The sequence below is a fragment of the Mirounga angustirostris genome, unplaced genomic scaffold, assembly GCF_029215605.1.
Source record: "Mirounga angustirostris isolate CCGP_5_RB_7025 unplaced genomic scaffold, mMirAng1.0.hap1 SCAF_8, whole genome shotgun sequence".
Classification (NCBI taxonomy): Eukaryota; Metazoa; Chordata; class Mammalia; order Carnivora; family Phocidae; genus Mirounga; species Mirounga angustirostris.
Window position 1 is genome coordinate 49,194,343 of NW_026991716.1, and position 21,776 is coordinate 49,216,118.

General features: G+C 38.5%; 1 protein-coding gene across 14 annotated transcripts in view; it reads left to right on the plus strand.

Moving 5' to 3' along the window:
• Nucleotides 1-21,776, plus strand: part of MLIP (muscular LMNA interacting protein) — a 250,825-nt gene that overhangs the window by 104,704 nt on the left and 124,345 nt on the right. For 12 of the 14 annotated variants that reach the window (XM_045867032.3, XM_045867028.2, XM_054505412.1 and 9 more), the window contains 2 exons: nt 12,961-13,116; nt 16,389-16,781. In XM_045867032.3, the coding sequence (XP_045722988.1) occupies nt 12,961-13,116; nt 16,389-16,781 (549 nt within the window). Of the gene's footprint in view, nt 1-6,030; nt 6,117-12,960; nt 13,117-16,388; nt 16,782-21,776 lie in introns of all 14 variants that reach the window. The other 2 variants (XM_054505411.1, XM_054505410.1) reach the window with 1 other exon arrangement.

Here is a 21,776-nt window from a genome sequence, read left to right on the forward strand (position 1 = left end):
AACACAAGTTTGTTTGTTCGTTACTTAGATATATCTCTATGAGAAACTGTGGGATAAACCAAGCTTCAAAGACCTCTTGGCTGTGAAACTCCTAACAGAAGATATGGATTATATCAATTCCTAAATTTATTTGACCACAGAGTCTCTTTATCACCATCCATCTTGCAAGGCTAGTATCTAAAGGGACATTAGGCAACACTAATCCAGAATCTTACTTTATAAAGAAATTGTCCCTGAGAAGTTAAGTAACTTACCCAAGACCTCACAGCTATTTGGTGGAAAATCTGGGATCAGAAGCTATTTTGTCTGCTTCTGACCAAGACAATTGGAAATTCCATTGCTTTGAACATCCTGCTATCTCTTGCTATAGGTATTTGTATGGAAGAATCATGGGGAGGGAGCTAACTGAAATTATCTCCATCTTGCTTCTTCCTTTAGCCCTTATACCTTTGGTTTTTAGTAAGGACCTGTGCACCCCAGCAACAACTGTCCCAGTTGGAACTGAGAAACTTGAGGAAACTGGGCTGCTTCTGTGTTCTTCTGGACAGTTAATTACAAGTTTAACCAAAATTGTTATCCTTTTCATCAGAAGAGAAGAAATATAAGAAATGTCTACAAATAAAGAGATCACTGTCAGTCAATAAGTTTATTGGACAAATATTTATCGAGTGGTTATATGTGCCACATACTGTTCTAGTCGCTAGGGAAATAAAAGTGATCAAAACAAAATCCTTGCTCTTTTGGAGTTTAAAATCCAATGATGAAATCAGATAATAAAAAAGCATTAGGGGCTGGTTAGTGCTCTGGAGAAAAATAACATGGGCTAAAGGGGACAGAGAGTGCTAGCAAGAGGTTAGAATTGGGGTGGCAATTTTATGTAGAGTAGTGAGGAATGTTTTACAGTTGAAGTGACATTTGAGCAGAGACATGAGGAAGTTAAGGAACTCATGAGCTTGGGAAAAACATTTTAGGGAGTGGGATTAGCATGCTCTAGGAATGCAGGAAAATCACTGTAGATAGAGCTGAGGGGAGCAAGGGGGAGAGTAGTAGGGGCCAGATCATGTTGGCTGTTGGCTATTGTAAGGATGTTGGCTTATCCTCTGGGTGACAAAGGAAGCCATTGGAGGGTATGGCATATGGAAGTGGCATTGTCTGACATCTGTTTTAAAGGCTCAACCTTGCTACTGTGTGGCAAATAACTATAGGGAGAGGTGACGACAGACCAGGTTCCCAGAAAGTGGACTCTGAGGTGGAGTTAGCTTACAGGAAGCTTACCCTCATGGAAGTGCTCTAAGGAACAACACCTGTGGGAATGGGATGGCAGCGACATAAGGCAGAGAGAGAATTGGGTTGCAGTGCAGACCCAGCAAAAGCTTAACTGACCTCATGAGGAGCTCCGAATTTGGGATCGCTCTTTGGAGTTGCCCTAAATTGGGAGGAAAGTGTCAGGCCTTTATATAGGTATATCAAGTAGCCATTGGATGCAGGCTACCCCTGAGAAGGAGGAGTGGCTTTGGGCAAGGAGCTTCATTCAGCTGAGAGCAACTCGTGGAGAAGACAGACAGCTGAGCACTGTTACAGCACTTCCAGCAGCTGGGGAATAGTCCTTTGGCCTGAGGGGAGGTATGGATTTTTTATCAGAGCATCCACTATAGGATGCAAATTGGAAGCAGGGGATTAATAAGGAGGAAGTGATTTGGAAAGGAGTTGATGGTAGGTTCTACTACTAGGATGTTAGAAGTAGAAGTAGTAAGGTATAAACATTTTTCTGGATTTATTTTGAAGGGAGATATACTGATAAATTGATGGGGGATAGATAAATCAAGATTATCGGTATATTCACTAATACTGATATATTGATGGGGGATTATGGGAAACCAAGAAAAATTGATGTGAGCTCATCATTTTTAGCCTAAGCAATGAGAAATAGTTGTAGAACTATATGCTGAGGTGGGGAAAAATTGGGGGGTCTGGTGGGGAACAGTTTTAGGAGAAAGACAAATAATTCAGTTTCAGATATCAGTCAGATATCCAAGTGAAGATGCTAGGGAGGCCATTCAGGATGGGGAAATAAATTTGGAACTCACTGGCTTATAAATATTATTTAAAGCTATAGAATGGGATGAGATTATCTAAGGAGTGACTTCTGGGTTACTTTAAAACTTAAGGGTAGGATGGCACAAAGCAGACAGAGAAGGAGTGTCTAGGGGATAGGAACAGGACCAATAGGAAATGGTGCCAGAAGCCAAATGGAGAAAGTGAATTCAACAAGGGGAGAGTGACCACCAAACACTTATTCCTGATGGATAAATGTTTCTTATCATTGTCTCTTTTCCCTTCAAATTCTGCCATGTACAAGGCCTATTATTTTTTCTGAATATCTAATTATGTCACAGTCTCACTTAGGTGCTATGTTTTCCTCAATACTTTGAAGCTTCTAGTGTATTTGAATTAAGGAGGGCTACCAGTATCCTATTAACTAGGAGTATAAACCCCAAAGAGGAGAGAATCTATGAGTGCAGCAGTAACAGGAGTAGAAGCAATCCAGGTGAGGCCAATACAGATGCCTGATAAAGATGGGGACAAACTTAAGGCTGTGATGGAGTCTCACATATTTTTGATGAGAGGTCAGAAATCACTTTAAATATAATACACTCAATTCTGAGTCTGTGAATTGAGATGGTCCTGATTAGGATCCCTGGAATACCTATTGCCCTAGAGACAGGGATCCAAACTCTTGGTGATTCCCATATTCAGAGGAAAAACACCAGCCAGAGCTAAAAACAGAATAAGTGTCCCAGTGTTGATCACCAGAAATAGGAACTAATAGTGCAGAAGCTAAGAGTGCAGTCTCCCCGGTAATGGCCTGAGACCACTTCCCCATGGCGTCTGTATTCTGCACATCACCTTGCACTGTCCTCTGACTTTGCTCATGACCCGTGTAACTTGTGTCTCTTTCATGAAACTGTCATGCATGTTGAGAACAGAGTCCAAATCTTCTTTGTCTTCATGTCTCTCAGAGCTTAGAATAGTGCCTGGCACTCAACAGATGTTTGTGGATACAAATAAATGGGATTTCTAGTATGTTCTTTCATCAAGCACAGGGTATAGGAACAGACAAATGGATATCTGAATAGCCTTGGCAGCTGGATCTGTTTAATCACATGTTTCTTGGCAAACTTTTGTGCGCTCATCTATTTTTTTCCCTTAAATTTGTTTCCCATGTCAAGAAGAGAGATTATTTGTTCTACATTGTTTATTTTAAAAGCAGTATCTGAAGAGTCTTTTGGCTAGAAGTTACTGCAGTAATATCTATTTAGTAAGAGGGTGAAAGATGTCCTACTTTAGCCATCAATAATGTCAAAATTTAAAGAGAATTTGGATTGTATTTTTTGCAAACTTTGACAAATTTTATTTTCTCTTGGAAAAAGATTATTCAACAGAACATTTTGTATTATTTATGAGAGAGATCATTAACAAGTTTGTGTTTATATAAAAAGATGGAGAAATAAACATGTATGTTTATGTGATGGCTTAGCCTAATTGAATAAATGCCTATTTATTGTGAAGAAACTGTGAAGAAAAAAAAAAGATTTGTGTTTATAAATCCTTCAGGGTCTTGGGCAGACCCTAGGTGAGGTTCTTACTGATAGAAAAGTCGTTGTAATTGGAGGATAGACACTTTCTTCCTCCCGACTCCTCCATCCTGTGTGAGTAACTCACTTGTTCTTCATAATCCAGGACTGGGGCCTGTTTTTGAACAGGTGCCATCATTTTCTATTCAAATGAGGGTGGTTTCTATAGAAATTGTCCTAAATACATGTGCTCTTTGAGGCTATATGTAGTTACTAACCAGATGGCTGAAGCATGCTGTTATAATGCATGACCATTATGTTTTTTTTTTAACTAACAATTATTACGTCTATCCATATAACAAATAGTCTACAACACCAACAATTATTAATAAAACCAGGGAAAGAAAATGATTAGAGAAAAGTTGCCAGTAGGCACAGAGCCAAATAGCAAAATAATGGATTAATTTAATTGGTTCTCATGTTATAAAATGGCTCAAGGAAGAATTCAAATTGGGCAAAAGATAGGGGCTGAAGTATTTCCTCTTCCAAAGTTGTCTTGCCAACACGCATAAATATTGCTTTGATTGGGGGAAGGAACAAGAGAGAAAAGACCAGAGGGAGGACATAATGAAGCATGGGAGAAGAGCTTCATAGTCATTTGAGTCTACTTGGAATGAACAGATCAAACTCGACTGCTGCTTCCCCTTAGGGAGCCACTCACTAGAACTGTGTGAGATGAATGTGATCTCTAGGGGTTACATGATTTCACCATAATCCTCGTGAGAACCCTGTGAGATAAGTACTATTGCATCCACATTTCACAGGAGAAAGGACTGCCTTTGAGAGATCCCCCTGGGTCCCCCAGCCAGTGAGTGATCAACTCTAGGGTTTCATCCTTTATGACTCTACTTGTTTAGTACTACTGTTCTGATAGGGGCCTTCACTCAAGCCTTTACCTCTGCGTGAAATAAGTGTTACTCTATCCCACCTTCCTAAGTCCCCATCCCCCTATCCTTTGAAGTGCAGCCCCAATGCCACTTTCTCCTTGAATTACTTGAATAACTCTCCCAGGTCTTTGCTACTCAAAGTTTCTATGGACAAGCAGCAGGGCATCAATGGGGAGCTTGTTGGAAATGCAGAATCTGAGGGCCCATCCCAGATCTCCTCAAGCTCTCCAGGTGGTCTATGCATAAAGTTTGAGGACTTCAGTGTGGGACTTTCTTTTCTTTTTTTGCTTTGCATTTCTGTTATTTGTATATCTGTTTTCTATTCTCAATTGGACTGTAAGCTCTTTGAGGGCAGGAGGGTGTTAGATTTTCTTTTGAGTATCCATAATGGGTGTTAGACTTTCTTTTGAGTATCCATAAATACACATAGCCTGAGGAAGGCATATAATTTGGCTAGTGATGTAACAGCACTTCTATTCAGAAATTTAGAGAATTTTCTAGGTCAAAAAGTGCTGTGTTATTTGGAAGAATTTTTGCCAGTGTGCTAGTAGAATCACTTTTGGCAATTATTTTACTTGTAATGTTTCCACAAATTCTGGCTTTTGATAAGGTTGAAAATGTTAAGAGGATAATCCAGGTTCCTGAAATAAAATCTTCATTCCTTCCCATAGCCTTTGGTCTATAACCAGCCCTTGGGCCACAACATCTTTCATTGCCAAAGCACAATATAGATATTACAGATTTGGAGAAAAATCAATACTTAAAAAAAATAGAACTACCGAAAGCTGAAGACTCCACAATCAATTTCACGTGTGAAGTTTTGAGGTTGGTTTGTCTGCATTCACTGTCTTCCAGGAACCTCGGAAGGGAATTTTGTTTCAACAAATATTTGACTCCAAGCTTCATTCTAGAGCTAATGTGATTAATAGCAACACCTCAGTCACTACAGATGCTCCTGCTGCTTGCATTTACATGCCAAAGACCGATAATGCTATTGATTTTTTGAAATGATTGCTCTGTGTTTTCTAGTGCTTTATTTAGGCGCAGTGTTTGCACGTATTTGTACCTCTAAATGTTCTCAGTGAGTGTGACCAACTGGCTGCTGAGATTGGCAGATGCTCGGGCCTTTCAATCAGCTTCTCGTCCCTGCACAATCTGGCTTCTCCTTTTCATAGAATATGTAATTGGAATATATGCGTGACAAGAAAAGAGGGCAAACACATATAGGTGGCTTTTTTTCTTTTCTTTCTTTTTTTTTTTTTTACTTCTCCTGGCTTCATTTCAGCAGTCAACATGACCTCTTATGAAGTCCCAAATCTAAAAATTATCTACACATAAATCTACTCTTGGGAGCTGACAGAATTCTTCAATTCAGGGAGGATGCCACTTTACCTCTTTTTAGAATTCTTTTTTTTCTGTGTGAGTCTGTGTTGTTTTAGTGAGAGGCTCCCTTCCCACCTCAGTCATCAGTTTGCTCACTCCCTTATGTGATGAATCAATGCTTCCAGAACAGGGGCTTCCGAGTGACTGCGGGAACAGTTACCTCCAAATGAACTCGTGCGTCTTAGCAGGGAGCATTCAGACCACACCCCAGGTAAAGGGAAGTCTTTCCTTAATGCTTTCAAGAACTTTTAAAGGCTGTGCACTTCGGTGTTTGCTGCAAGAGGGCTTTGAGGGAGAGCTGCCTGGGTAGAGATAAATTTGAGTGTATATCAAAATGAAATGTTATTATCTACAACTAGTGGAAGGGTGAGCAGAGAAAAGCAAACTGTTTGCTGGCCAACCCAAGAAAATGCTCTGGACTGCACTTGGCATAGTGTGGAAGCTGAAGCCCTGCGATGCCTCTTCTTAACAGGAGGCTAGTGGCCATCTGTGAGTGTGGGTGTCACCATGGGAAGGAAGAGAACTTTTAGGGGAATAGAAGACAGGAAGGCATTGCAGCCTGGAAACTGAGCAACGAGCAGTGACCCTACATGGCATGGGGAAACGTAATTTCTTCAGTTATTATTCGGCTGTCCAGTGAGAGGGGGACAGTCTCAGAGAGTTCTGAGTGCTTGAAACCATAGTTAGGGCAAGATGTTAATCCTTTCTGGTCTAATTTCAATTATTAAAATAGTTTCCCAAGGATAGGAACTAAGATGTGTTTTTAAATGGCATTGACAACTGAAAGTGTTAAACTGACATTTAACAAGTGCAATGGTATTAACATGCATCTGTTTCTGCTTTGTGTGGAAAATGATTTTTCATCACCATAGCAATTCATTTCTGGGCTCCACTGGAACTTGGCCACTGTATGCAGTAAAGAGAAAAAAAAATTTTTTTTCTTCTTTTCTGAGCAGGGGATTCAGCAGTCTACCCTGGCAAACACGTGGCTCTTCATCTAAATGTTGCATCATGTGGCTAGTGTAATTTCAAATCCTTTTCCAACCTAAATTCTGTACAAAAAAAAAAAAATCTCTCTACCTCCTTGGTTAGGTAAGAGGATGCTAGGTAGGAGCGATGAAAAGAGCCCCGTGCTAACACTGTACTCCCAGCTTAAAAGTGGATACCAAAGCATTGCCCTTTTTGTGGTGGTGCTTCTGAGGATGTATGTGCAGACAGGAATTTATCCCTGATCTTTTTCTCCAACCCAGTAACCCAGGAAGATGAATACGTCTTTAGTCCTATTAGATTTTCCCTTTTATGTTATTCTTGAATGACATCATGTATTGGTTCAACTAAAACTTAAAAAAAAAATTGTTCTCCTACACTGGGGAAGACATTTTATGTTGTATATGGATGTGCCTGTAGGAAAATATGACAATAACAAAGAAAGAAATTATTTTACTTTTCTATTGCTTCTGTTGTCAACATGTGGTTATGCTTAGAAATTCCGTTGAGGGCATTGTGTGAAAAGTGCACCTTATGCAACTGAAGCATCAGTTGTCATTTATATATTTTTTTCCATTCTAGTCACTAAAATTATAGCTATTACCCTTTAAAAAGTCCATAGCTTACGGGGTGTCCATGTGGAGATCTATCTGTATCTTAGGAATTTAGGTGGCATTGCATTTTACAAATTGCGCAAGGCCATGGAAGAAGTAAATTTTCGGCATTGTGCATGTTTTAGAAGGCAAAGCCACTTCCTGTTAATAATGGCTATATGTATTTCATACCCCTGGGGCACTTATACTGAAGCCTTTCATATATCAGTATTTAAATTTCATTGGGATGATACCTAAAATAGACTTGTAGTCATCATGTGGGGACATGGGGTAGGCCTACAAAACCTGGGGATAAGGTCACAATTTCACCTCTTTTTTGACTCCTAGAGGACTATCTTTATCTCCTGCCCACATGAAATTCTGCGATGAATTATCCAAACTACCTCTAGTGATTTTGTTGCTAAAACCACTCTCCATCTATCATGATATTGATGAGATTAGTCATGTAAAAAAGCCTTCCTAGGAAATAATCTATCCAGTAAGTGTGTTTTATTGTTAGTGCTGATAAGACTAATGGCCTTTCCAAATCTCACAAGGGATCTAATGTTCCTTACCACAAAGGAAAGCATTGATTTATTATTTTCTGATGATTAGCTGCAACCTGGGAATTTTGACATGACTGCAGTGAGGGAATAAGGACAACTATCTTTAAAGACATAAAAGAATATTAGGGGCACCTGGGTGGTGCAGCTGGTTAAGCATCCGAACCTTGGTTTTAGCTCAGGTCATGGTCTCAGGCTTCTGAGATGGACCCTGTGTCAGGCTCTGCACTCAGCGTGGGGTCTGCTTGTCCCTCTCCCTCTGCTCCTCCCCCCACCCCCATAAATAAGTAAAATCTTACCAAAAAAAGAATATTAAAAAATGACAGTTGGCTCAGGAGAGTTTGCCTGTATGTTTGATATTCCTTAAGGAATATGCATCGTTTCTAGAAGGCATAGCTGTTTTCATTTTTTAGTTACCAGAAAGTTTTACTCTACAATAAGTGGCCTACATTTAGTTCATTAGACCTATAACTTGGGTGAAATCTCCTATAAGGATATCCAGTTCTCCTTGTTTGATTACATGCTCACAAAGAAAATATCTGATTACTAATCTAGTGTCCCAGGCAGCCTGCTCCCGGTACCTCCTGACCCCAGGCTCACATTTTCCCCCATGCTATCTGTCTCTCTCTCCAATACAGTTTTGCGGTTAGTGTGATTTTGTTTTCACCAGGCCGACCTTGTCAACCTTCTTGTCTCACAGTTGCTTGAGCTTCACAAGCTCAGTGCCTTTTCTGTTTTTTCTTCTCAGATACCCAGTCTCCAGGCCAAAGCCTAGACTACATTGAATTACCATACCTCTATATCTTACACTCTCACATACCGTACTGTAACCCCAAGCCATTCTCCCAGACACTCACCATGCTATCAGATCTGTTCTCTGAGCCTCAGAGACCACTGGTCCCTTGAATCTGAGGGTCCCTTCCTGGACCTGTCCAAACTCCACTCCATTTTGGTCATTTGCTCTACTCTCACCAGGGCCCTCAATTTCCTCAATTTCCTTTCCAATTTCCAAACACCAGCTCTGTAAGTGCTACAATTGACTTTCTCTGTTCCTGTGAGAGGCTGTGAGAGGCTGTTTGAATATCCCTGCAGGGAATATCAACCGGCCAAGCAAATTGGCTTCATTACAACAAATTCATGGGCCCTCAGCATAGCCTGTCAATCCTTTTGTTTATAGTCAGGCATCTTTCCTATTGATGTCAATGACATTCCAGATTTTTCCTTAAAATCCGATGTCACCTTTGCTAGTTCTTCCTTAGCTATTGGATCACTTAGTGTTCCAAATCTGGAGGGTTCAAACTTGGACCTCTTCTTTTCTTATTTGTGCTTACTCCCTTGGTGATCTCATCTGATCTTGTGGTTTTAAATACCACATATAAGTTAACAACCCTAATAATTTTATCTTAAGCACAGACTAAACTTGACTCCCATACCCACATTTCCATTTGGGTATATATTTGGCATATCAAATTTGATCTTTATTCTCAGACTAGCTTCACCTGTTTTTTTTCCCTGTTTTAGTAAATAAAATCTCATTTCTTGCACTTAATTAAGGTCAATAATTTTGTATTCGTCTTGATTCTTATCTATCTCTTATATCCCTCATTTAATTTTTAAGCAAATTCTAAGTTTTCCTTTAAAATATAGCCAGAATCTGAGGCGGCTGGGTGTCTCAGTTGGTTAAACATCTGCCTTTGGCTTAGGTCATGATCTCAGGGTCCTGGGATCGAGTCCTGCATCAGGCACCCTGCTCAGCGGGGAGTCTGCTTCTCCCTCTGCCCCCACCCCCCAACTTGTTTTTCTCTCTCTCTTGCAAAAATAAATAAATAAAATCTTAACAAATATATGGACAGAATCTTAACACTTCTTATTATGGTTACCATAGCAACCCAAATTCAACCTACCGTTTCTCTCCCATGGGTCATCGCAATAGCCTTATAGCCAGTCTTCATAACTTATAACTATGTAAGTACTATATATTTTATATACTTATTTTGTTTACCACTTCCTCCTCTAGAATGTAAATTCCATTAGTGTAAAGATTTTTGCTCACCATTACGTTGCCAACACTTAAGAGTGGTGCCTTAGTGTTTAGTAGGCATTTAATGACACCTTGTTGAATAAATGAAAGTTAGTAGAAGGCAAAATATTCAAGTGAGAGTTGATTTTAGTAGGGACATAGTGGCAGGACTTAAGGCCACATAAGAGAACAAAGATGCGGGTGGGTGAGTAGATGTGGTGATGGGGACCTTAGAAATTCTTTTCTGATTGCTTCAGTTATCTCAGTGAAATGAGTAACAAAGTCATCAGCTCAGAGTAAGGCCATGGAAGAAGATGTTGGGGGTTTGAAGAAAGAGGAGAGGATGAGTTTTCTTTCTGGGCAAGTGGGAGAGTAAATGGGCTATATAGCTATAGTATGTTTATAGAGCAAGATTGAAGGGCCTGCTTGGGCTCAGAGTCTTAAATTTGAAGTGAAACCAGTAAGCATAGTTGTGTGATTTCCTCCAATCACATACCTTTGTGGTGCAGGAGTAGAGAAAGTAGGAGGTTAGATTTAGTGAGGATGGTGGTTTACCCAAATGGGAGGGAATGATATGAGAGGGCAAGGCACTTGAGAAGTATGCATGGAGGTAACTGTGGTGAATGCAGTCACTGAGGCTGGTTAAAAAAAAGAAATATGGGACAATATAATGCTGGAGGATCAGTAGATTTTCATTCTGGTGAATTCTGAGAAATGTTGGAGTTGGAGTATGAGAGGGAGGTATGGAAAGAAAAGAAGTGGCGGTCAGAGAATGGAAAGGTGACATTACAGAGGGGTTGTGGGTATTGGTTGAGGCTAGGAATTTGAGTGGCAAAAAGGAATAGAGGCCCAGGCAACACAATATGAGGAAAATTACCCATGGACTATGATGTTGGGTATTGCACAAAGCATAGTGTTAAAGAGAGTGGAATTGAGCCAGGAACTAAATCTTCAAAGAAAGAAGGCTTCATTTGGGTGTGGGTAGATGACAGTGAAGAATATAGAGTAAAATGACAGGAGATTCAAATCTGAAAGTTTCTAGGTAAGAGGAAAGAGGAATGGTCTGGAAACAGTACAGGGGAGCGAGAAGGATACTCTTGTACTTCCAGGCCCAGTGTGAGAGAAAACAGCTACCACTGAGGTAGCTTCTTAGAGACAAAGCCCTTCAGAGGAAGCCATGGTCTGGTTAGAGCTAGGATAGTTAGAGAAGAGGTTAAGGACATGGGAGATTTTGTGGTGGCTGACTGAATACCAGAAAGTGTATGGTGGAAAGGCTTCAAGAGTTGGAGCAGGGCACAGATGGGAAAAGAACGAGGGGTGTGCATAGCACACAGGGATTGTGGGATGACTCTGAGGCCTGGGTTTCTCACAGGGGCTGACATGGCTAGGGTAAAAGGAATGCCAAGGTGAAGTCTGAGGGGTTCAAGGCATAGAAAGGGGGCACGGCTTAAAGGGAGAGGAGAGCGAGGGTCTTGCCAGGGCATATCATATTTCTTGTGACAGAGGCATGGAGGTGACAGAGGGGCAGTGTTACTCTGATGAGATGGGACTGATTTTATCATCAATGTTGATTATTCCACCTTTCTGCTCCCCAGTGCACCACATTCATGAGCTTTTCTGTATCTTAGTTCATTTTCTCTGGACTCAAAGGAGGCCATGTTCCTTCTCCTGTTCCCTTAACTTATTTGGCCTGCTTCCTCCAGGACCTTGTTTTGCTTTCTTTCTCTCCTGATCCCTCCCCCCAGTCTACAGACATCTTCAAGTCTATCCGATTACATGCCAACACAGGCAGCTCTTTGACTCGCCTTCCCTCGCTAACTACTCTCAACATCCCTCCTTATTCCTCATCCAAATTTCTTGAAAGAGAAATTTATGGCACCTTCTTCTCTTTTTCCCTTTCATGTAGTCCTCAACCTATTGCTCTTGGCTTTCTGTGCTTATCACTAGCCATGTGTCTTTTAAAACCAGAATTATTTGTCTAAAATTCTAATATGACTTCATCACTTCCCAATCTACGGTGCTCTAATGGTTCTCTGTTGTCAATAGGACAAGATCTAAGCTTCATCCACACCTCACTGCTGCTGCCTTTCCATGTTTTCACTCATCTGGTTTTCTCAGCCTGGGATATCTTTATCTTCCTCTTCACTGGCACCTACATTTTCAGATGTAGCCTTTTACAGAGCTTCCCAGGGTGTGTAGGCAGGTACCCCTCATCACTTTTCCTTTATCTTCTGTGCATACCCTTTTCTCTTCTTATGCGTGGTCTATTGACCATTTCCTATTCACAGTGGCATCCCTAGCTCCTGAGTGCCTGCCCCACAACAAATACTAAACACAATCATTCTTGAATGAATAAAGCATGGATGAAAGAGAAAGTATATCCTTCAGGACAGGCATTGGTATTCTAATAGCCAAAAAGCATACTTTCAATTTTAAATCCATTTTTTAGTATTCCCATTAATGATACATGTTGCAAATTTCTTGCGTGCTTGATGATTATGAGTCAGATTGAACCTGCTAACCCAGGGTTAAATGAATAAAAGTCGATTTTGAAACAGACTAGATGCTGTGTTTGTGATGATCCTATGAAGGTGGAGGTGCCCTTTAATGTTCCAAGAGATCAACTAGCCATTCCACTGTTTTGTTGCCATACCCTACAATAGGATCTTTCTGGGGTTGTTTTGTTTTCTCTGATAAATGGAATAATTTAAAAAAGGGATCTGATCCACTATCACTATTTTAATAGCTCTTTTCTTTGGCAACCATACACATGATCACAGGTTAATAGTCAACTTATCAAAATAAATGAGGTAAATATCATGGTATATAGAAAATAAAGTCAAGATAAACCTTTGACAAGATTGAAAGTCTAATTTATTATATGTCTCTTAGGTCTCCTCTGGTGATTCTGAAGCCAAACCTCTGATCTTCACATTTGTCCCCACTGTCAGAAGACTACCAACCCACTCTAAGTTGGCTGACACGTCTAAATTCCTTGTTAAAATTCCAGAGGAACCAAGTGATAAGAATCCAGAAACTGTAAATAGGGTAGGATTATTTTTGCTTTTTCTTTGTGTTAAGCCATTTTATATTAAACATTAAATTGTCCTTAAGAATGACTTGGAAATTTGTATGAATGTTTATTTCCTTTGCATAAAGTGAGATGGCTATGAAATCTAAGGTTGACTAAAAATATAACTGTATAATGGAAACCCAAACATTATCATACCCTCCTTCTCTTTATTTTTTAATTTTTTTTCCTTCTTCTCTTTAATATACTATTCTCAACTCTTCTGAGTTGACATCCTATTCTTTGCTATTCACATGACACATTCTGCCTCCTGTCACTTACTGTTTTCCCAAATACGTCTTAAAATAATAAAAACAAAATTTCTTGAAAATTTTGAATTTCTGTCAATTTCTTGACAGAAAATACAAGATAAAACAGTGAGGCATGATTGTTTTACATGCAATAAATTAGCAAAATTTAAAAGTGCAATATCCAGTGCTGGGGTAGTTGTGAAGATACTGACATGCTCACACTTTGCAGCTAGCTTTGTGAATTTGTACAATTTTGGTGGAAAACCCTTATCCACAATCATAAAATTGTTCATAACCTATCAATAACCTAACTCTTGGAAATGTATTCCAAGAAAATAGTACAAAAGCAGAAAAATGTTATGTAGGAAAACAGGGTAAAATAAAAATAGCCTAATAGCTACCAATCAGAAAAAATTTAAGAGTGTGATAATACATCATTTTCACAAAGTTGTAATTATAGTGATTATGTGATTCCATGGAAAATGTTAACTTTATAACAGTAAGAGACAAAATTGGTTATAAAATTATATTTATATGCTGATTATGCTTATCTAAAATGAGACCAAAACTGGCAATGAAATTAAAACAAACTTTAAAAAACCCTGAAAATGACTTGCATTAGAATAATGACATTTTGGGTATAATGAGAAATAATGACATTTCTCTTTAAAATGTATTCTAATATTGTCTTATTATGAATAAAATGTGATTGGGGGATTTTGTGGCATTCTTGAACCACTAAAAGGGGGTTATTTATCTGATTCACCTTGTCTGTATGCAAACATCTTATCCAGAAAGTTATAATATATCTGTGATCTGAGATTTTCAATGCTACTACCTTATTTCAAAGACTATTGAAGTCAAATTATTTTGGGGAGATCTTAAATGCTACAAGAGGAATTTCTGTGAAGTTTTTCTCTAATAGTACTCAACTCTATATAGTATATATATGGGATGCTTTGGATAGGTGCTATGAGCACATGAGACTGTGGATGTATGAATTCATCTTGGTTGCAAACCTCCAGAGCTTCCTAAGAGGTTGATATTTATTTGCTGATTGCAATGATCACACACAACTACATATTTAAAATATTCAAGATTTTTCTTCCTATTTTTTAAATAATTCAATATTATAGTAGAACAGGGTAAATAATCCCTTGATCATTTATATATTCAACCACTACTTACTGAATACATTATGTGCTTGGTGCTATGTTCTGAATGAATAAAGCCAGCTCATATAAGTCATTCTTGGGAAGACATACAATAAAAAAAGTGAAAAGTATATAATAAAATCTCAGATAGTGATAAAGCTGTAAAAAATACATTAGAGTAAAGGAATAGAGAGTGATGGGCTATGGGAAAAGGGAGTTTTTATTTTATTTTTGCTGATATAAATCAATGATTTAATAAGTAAATTGTAGAGAATAGACAAATCTGTGCAGAAATTTTTTTTTAAGTCAAGCAGAGAAAGACAATTATCATATGGTTTCACTCATATGTGGAATATAAGGAATAGTGCAGGGGAAGGGATTTATTTTAGATCATTAATAATGTTTTCAAAAGCTAGTTAAATTTTTGCCACCTTTTAATAAGCAATGTCTTTGAATCCTGTTATTTTTAATTTCAACTTCTTTCCAATTTAGGTTTTTGTTACCATATAATATTGTAATTTAAAATGTGAAATGAGGGCGCCTGGGTGGCTCAGTTGGTTAAGCGACTGCCTTCGGCTCAGGTCATGATCCTGGAGTCCCGGGATCGAGTCCCGCATCGGGCTCCCTGCTCGGCGAGGAGCCTGCTTCTCCCTCTGACCCTCCCCCCTCTCATGTACTCTCATTCTCGCTCTCTCAAATAGATAAATAAATCTTAAAATAAATAAATAAATAAATAAATAAATAAATAAATAAATAAATAAATAAATAAATAAAATGTGAAATGACCATTGTCCAAGAAATCCTAATTGGAAATTTGTGTTTTATCTCGAGTAAATCATCATCAGCTGAAAAATGTGCAATGGGTATATAAAATCACCTCCATAGGTTAGTTATATATAATCAGTGGTTTGACCTCTATTTTCACACCCACAACATGTATGCACATAATAGCCCATGTTAAATTTACCACTGTGGTTGAAATTCAGTTTATTTTAGTTTACTTAGTGTCTTCTTTAATTTTTTATTCTGAAGTAATTTTAGGCCTAAAGAAATGTTGCAAAGAAAAGGCTAGTAAGCACAACATGGTTATCAAAACCAGAAAAATAAACATTGGGTCTTTTAAACACAATCTTAGTGTATACTGTTGCTCTCCTTTTAGAAAAAGATGTTTGATAGCTTGTTAAAGCCATCTTACTCTGGTCTTGTCAACCCTCTGTGTACTCACAGAAAATTGGATGGGAAAAGATTTAGAATTACAAAATAAAATAGCAGTGAAAAATACCTTGTACTAAAAATACCTACTTGTGTTTTTGCTGTCTTATTCCTGAGTTCTTTTCAGTTAGTTGGATGGTTTTGTCTGAATATCCATATGTTTTGTCCCAATTTTATTTTTCCTCTCAGAATTTTAGAGAGATTTGTATTATTTTAGAAACTTTCAATGGGGTTTCCTTTCTCTCCTGGCTGATATAGTATATACAGGTTTTACTTGACCAATAACTAAACTCTTGACCAACCCCCATTTGTTTCACAAACGTCTTTATGGGAAACATTGTTGTCTCTATCTCTTTTTAAGGAATTATGTCATGATTTATTTGAAAACAGATTTACTTGATGTTGATTCTGAGCCCTAAATTGTTTGGGCTTGAACCAGGACAAACAAGTGGGCTGGTAAAAGTAAACCGTTAATTTCAACCCAGTCTCTCCTAAGCCAACCTGATTTTACATATATTTAAAAAATTCGTGTCCTTGGAGATTATAAGCAGTTTAAACTTTTAAGTGTACATGCAAAAAGGAAGCCCTCGTCAAACCAATGTCAATGCTTTTATGTCTCTAAATTAATTGCAGTCTGAGTCCAATGAGTACTTGACCTTGAATGCTGGGAGCCAACGGGAGAGAAACCAAGGGACATTGATTTATCCTTCAGAGGGCAGTGAAAAGATTTCACAAGCGAGGGGAATTAAAGCAAACGAACTTCAAGGAATGCAGCAAAGTGACCTCTTCAAAGCTGAATATGTCTTTATTGTGGACTCAGAAGGGGAAGATGAAGATACAAGTGGAAAATGTGAACAAGGCCCCCCTGGGGGGATGGGCACCACAGCTTCTCGGCCCAAATCTCTAGCAATTTCCTCCAGTCTGGTCTCTGACGTGGTGCGTCCCAAAACACGAGGGACAGACCTCCAGGCCCCATCATATCCTGAAATGTCTCATGGGATTGCCCCTCAGCAAAAGCACGGGCAGGTAGGTTTTTCTTCTTGTCGTAAGAAAAAAAAAATGTTTACATACTCTTTATCCTAGGCTGTCCGCAAATGCCTTCCTGTTCGAGGCATACAAAGCTCTCAAAGAAAAAGATATTAAAAAACCCAAATCCTAAGATCATAAATCATCACAGAGTAAATATAGATAATAAATTCATAAGACAAAAAAGATTATATAATTGTACTGTGAATTGGCTGAAGAGAAAATGTAAAATGTTCAGCTGAGGTGGATCTGAGAGAATCTTGTCTCTTACTTTTGAACAATTCTTGGAAAAGGTTGATACTGGGAATTTCTTAGGAGAGAGTGCTTGGTTAGCTGGGTGCATCAAGAAGCATACTGCAGATATGAGAAATATCCTGTGGGAAGACATTTGTTGGATGTTAGACGCAAGCACATTACTTTTAATCTACTGAAAGAATAGTAAAAGGATATGCTAGGAAATAAGGGTGTAAGAAAAAAAATTCTTGCTTGTGTGTCTTAAGGAGAATATCTGTTGTCGTCCTGGAAGCCACTAGCCAGGTCTTGCCTCAGTGAAATGGGGAGAAGTTCCTACCCCAAAACTTAGCAGCAAAATCCAATAGTTCCTTTAAGTTGGAAAACCTATTTAAGACCCATTTCTGTGATGGTAGAAAAGAAAGGGAATGGTTAGGGAGGGATTTTGAAGGGAAAAATAGGAAGAATTTGCCATTGGTTGGCTATTTGTTGTAATGAAATTATAAAATGACTTTGACAAGGCATAGGTAGAATGTCAGGAATGAAGAGGCTGGCTTTGGGAGTAGACAGTGGATGCAAAGTTCTCCTTGAGAAAGCTTGTGTTAGTATCAAGATGTCCTGTTTAGGATCTGCTAGATCAGGTACTTGCAAGCATCCCAAAGTAATTGGGAGAACATTTTTATTGGTGAGTTGGACTTTTGGTACTGCTAGGACCTATGCATAATTGTAGAGTAGGTGTCTTATTTTGGGTGCCACCCCATTTTCATTTCTGCAGCCTTCACTGACTTCCTGATGCTGAATTTATATCACCTATAAGCATCCAGTGTCCTTAGGCTACTTTTTGGTGATAGAAGATTCTTCCTGGGGTACTCCCACCTCAGTCTACTTAACTAAAACATTTATTTCTTCTCAAAATTTATTCTCAGATAGTTATTGGAAATGTTCTAATAATATAATTAAACATATTCTCAGTAAGCAGTGATAGGCTTAAACATTTCTTTCTTGCTCTGGGAAAGATGATGGAATAACCAAATTGGAGACATGGGGGTTTCCAAAGTCAGGGGAGGGTTATTTGATGTGGCCCCTTGGAGAAGAACATGTAGGTGTGATAATAACAAATGTAAGTAAACAAAGCAAATATTCCTAATGAAGCAATTTTTGGATTTTTGCTTTATTTTTCCCCCCAATTGTTAGATTTCTTTCCCTGAGTTGGTCATTTAATTTGTTTTTATGTGTTTTTATATATACAGAAGTAAACTAGAGCCTGAACACACAATCTGGAATCTTTTGTCCAAAAAAAGTTATATGGCAGTAGGGTATAGTTGATGTTATCAAAGCTCCAAATGAAAAGGCAAAGTTCAACCTAATTCATTAGCAGTGGCTGAAAATGATGGTTACCACTAATGGGGGAATACTAGATCTTGAAATGTTTGGGAGTAGCCATTGTTCCTGTTTCAATTTCCTATAATAATCCATTTGAGTAATGAATAGTAGGCCATCATCAAATAAAAATAAGATGAAATAAGAAAGGTAATTGTTAACCACAAATGTCAACCACAGAGTAATGACCAGAGAACCAAAGAAGGCACTCTGAGAAATTTTAATGTAGTCAGTAGTAGAAGCAACAAGTCTAAAGAATATCCCTGATTGGATTACTTAATGCCAACACCATCTACTTTTCAATCAGAAATGTAGTCATTTAAGTGAATTTCTGGTCTACCTGGTAAAAATGAATCCATGTATAGAACTGTCCATAAGTTAGCACTATTAGCAATAATTTATTAAGCTATTCTATAAGCCTTCAGTTTCTGCTCTGGCTTTTAACCTTTCCATAAACTAGCCTAGATGTCATTTTCTATCCACATCTTCTACCTCTCTTCAGCTCTTCTGAACTACCACAAAAGTACATACTTCCTACTTTTCCATCCCTGAGCCCTTGATTCCTCTGTGTATAAAACATCTTTCTTCCCCAGACCTATCTCCATTTTTACTTAGGCCACTCGATACTCTAAGCTCACTTCAAGTAGTGCCTCTTTCTAGAGACATTCCCTTTGAAGAGGAGTTAGGTCTTCTCCATCTGAACCATTTTCCATATAGTTTTTTAGCCTTTTTAGAAAATCTCCATTATAACTCCTTTTCACCCTGTTGTAATGACAGATTATCTTTCTTCCTCACTAGACAGAGAACAATTTAAGTCAAGGTCTGTCTCATTTATTTCTGTGTCTCCAGCACTTAGTACGTATCTTGTGTATAGGTGAGGTTCAATAAGGTATGTAAAAGGAATAAATATTTAAGAGTTCACAGCTTTGAAGTCCTTGCACAGATATTGATTCCTTTATGAAGTCAGCTTTGGTTCTCTGAGCCAAAATAAACTATCCCTCAATATGATTCTGATAGCTATTTTCTGTACGTCTTTTATGACAGTTATCCTATTTCAGCATGTATTATAACTATTTAAGTGCATGCTTTATCTCCCCTAGCAGATTGTAAAGTCTTTAGAAGTAAAGTCCATGTTAAATCCATTTTTATTAAGCATTTTGTTCCCTCAATGGTTACTATATTATCATGAACATAGTCAATATAAACATTGGGTTGAATATGTGTATAGTCCAAATACTTTCATTGAAGTGGCATATTTAAATAAAAGTGCATTATGTTAAAAAATCACTAGACAATTAAAAAATTTAAAGTGTAGGTCAAAAGTAAAAATGCTAGATAAAATAAGCAGTTGAATCAAAATCCTCTCAAGTAAAATTCAGAAAGAAAGAGTAATTTTTTTTTTAAAGATTTTATTTATTTTTTTGACAGAGACACAACGAGAGAGGTAACATAAGCAGGGGGAGTGGGAGACGGAGAAGCAGGCTTTCCGCTGAGCAGGGAGCCCAATGCGGGGCTTGATCCCAGGACTCTGGGATCATGACCTGAGCCGAAGGCAGACGCTTAACAACTGAGCCACCCAGGTGCCCCGAGAAAGAGTAATGTTTTTGAGTGTTGGCATCTTGAATATTGATGTAAAGTTCTGAGAACTGTCTTACCTAGGGATAATATTAGAGTTAAAAGAGAGGTGAATATTCACATACAAACACAGAGTAATTTGGCTGAAAGACCTATGATAAAGCCTGTAGCTTGGGCAGGAACAGTGGGAATAAAAAGAATTTACAGGGTATAATTAACTGGATTTGTTCATTGACCTATATGGGAAAAGTCAAGGATGGATGAAATTTCTAACCAGGGAAATTGGATGAATGTTGATATCATTAACTGAGGGGAAAATAATAGGTTTCAGGAAGTGATAGAAAAAGATAAGATATCTGATGTGAAGCTTGTGATTCTTTGATGGCACAGCATGATGTTCTCTAGGAAGGAGATGCAAGTGTGAATCTGGAACACGGGAGAGGGATGGGAGACTGGAGATATTTGGTACATAAGTTGATGAGAGTGGAGATATTTACTCCTGGAAAGAATGTAGAAGGTACAAGCCAGGAAATAGCAAAATGTAAAGGGCCTGTGAAAGAATAAAAACCATAGACGGAGACAGAGAGGGGTCCAAAGAAGTTGGAGAGAGGGGTTTCATGCAATGAAAGTTGGAGGGACATTCAACAAAAAGAATAGTCTATAAACAAGGAAGAGTAAATAAAAATAATATAAAATCTTATAAGGAAAAATAAAATACAAAACAAGGTCAAATAGGTAGGACCTCCAGAGCTCATTAAATTTCAATATTAGGTCATTTGATGACCTTAAGGGGAACAATGTGAGTAGGGTAATAGGGAGAGAAATGAAGTTGAGAAATGGATGGGTGGTAAGGAAAGGAGCCCATGCATTAGAGAGATGCTTTGGGAAAGCAGGAATGATACAGGCAATATACTGGCCATGCTCCTCTGGGTAATTACTTGAAATCATAAACCTTAGTTTCCTCATTTGTAACATGGGGTAATATCAACCTTCCTTGTGAAAATTAAATGAGATAATATATGTAATGTGCCTAGAACAGTGCCTGGCTCATGTTAGGTTCTCAACAGATGGTTTACTGTATTTAAGAAGTTTGAGATGACAGCATGTTTTGGAGTACAGGGGAAAGAACTTGTGAAGAGGGAGAGGTTTTATTTAAAATTTTTTTTAAAGATTTTACTTAGAGAGAGAGCATGAACAGGGGGAGGGGCAGAGGGACCAACAGACTCCTCACTGAGTGGGGAACCCAACATGGGGCTCGATCCCTGGACCCTGAGATCATGACCTGAGCCAAAGGCAGATGCTTAATCGACTGAGCCACCCAGGTTCCAAAGGGAGAGTTTTATATTGCTTCAAATGTAGTTTAGGTATAAGAACAGAGGAGAAGACATGGAAAATGAGGTCAGAAAAGCTGGCTGGGGTTAAATAAAGGATGTTCTTTCATGAAAGTCTGGGAAATTGGGACACTGGCATGCATATTTAGTAAGTACCTAGATTTTATCGACCCATGGAAAAGAAATTACGACAAATTATTTGGATAGAAACCTTCCTTATACCTCCAGGCTTCAGTGTGCTCTGATGGTGGCAGAATCCCTGAGATCCCTCAGTGGTAGCATGTTGTTTCCTCCGGGTGAAGACTCAATTGTGCCATTAGCCTATGGGGCAGAGGAAGTACATTTATGGAAAAATCAAGTTGCTTTGACAATTCCAGCAGAAAGCTGATGGAACATTTTAACAGGAGGGTCTCCTGACTTGTTGATGTCAGAACTCAATTTTTTTTTCTTGTTGGCGAGGTAAAGACTGAATGGATAT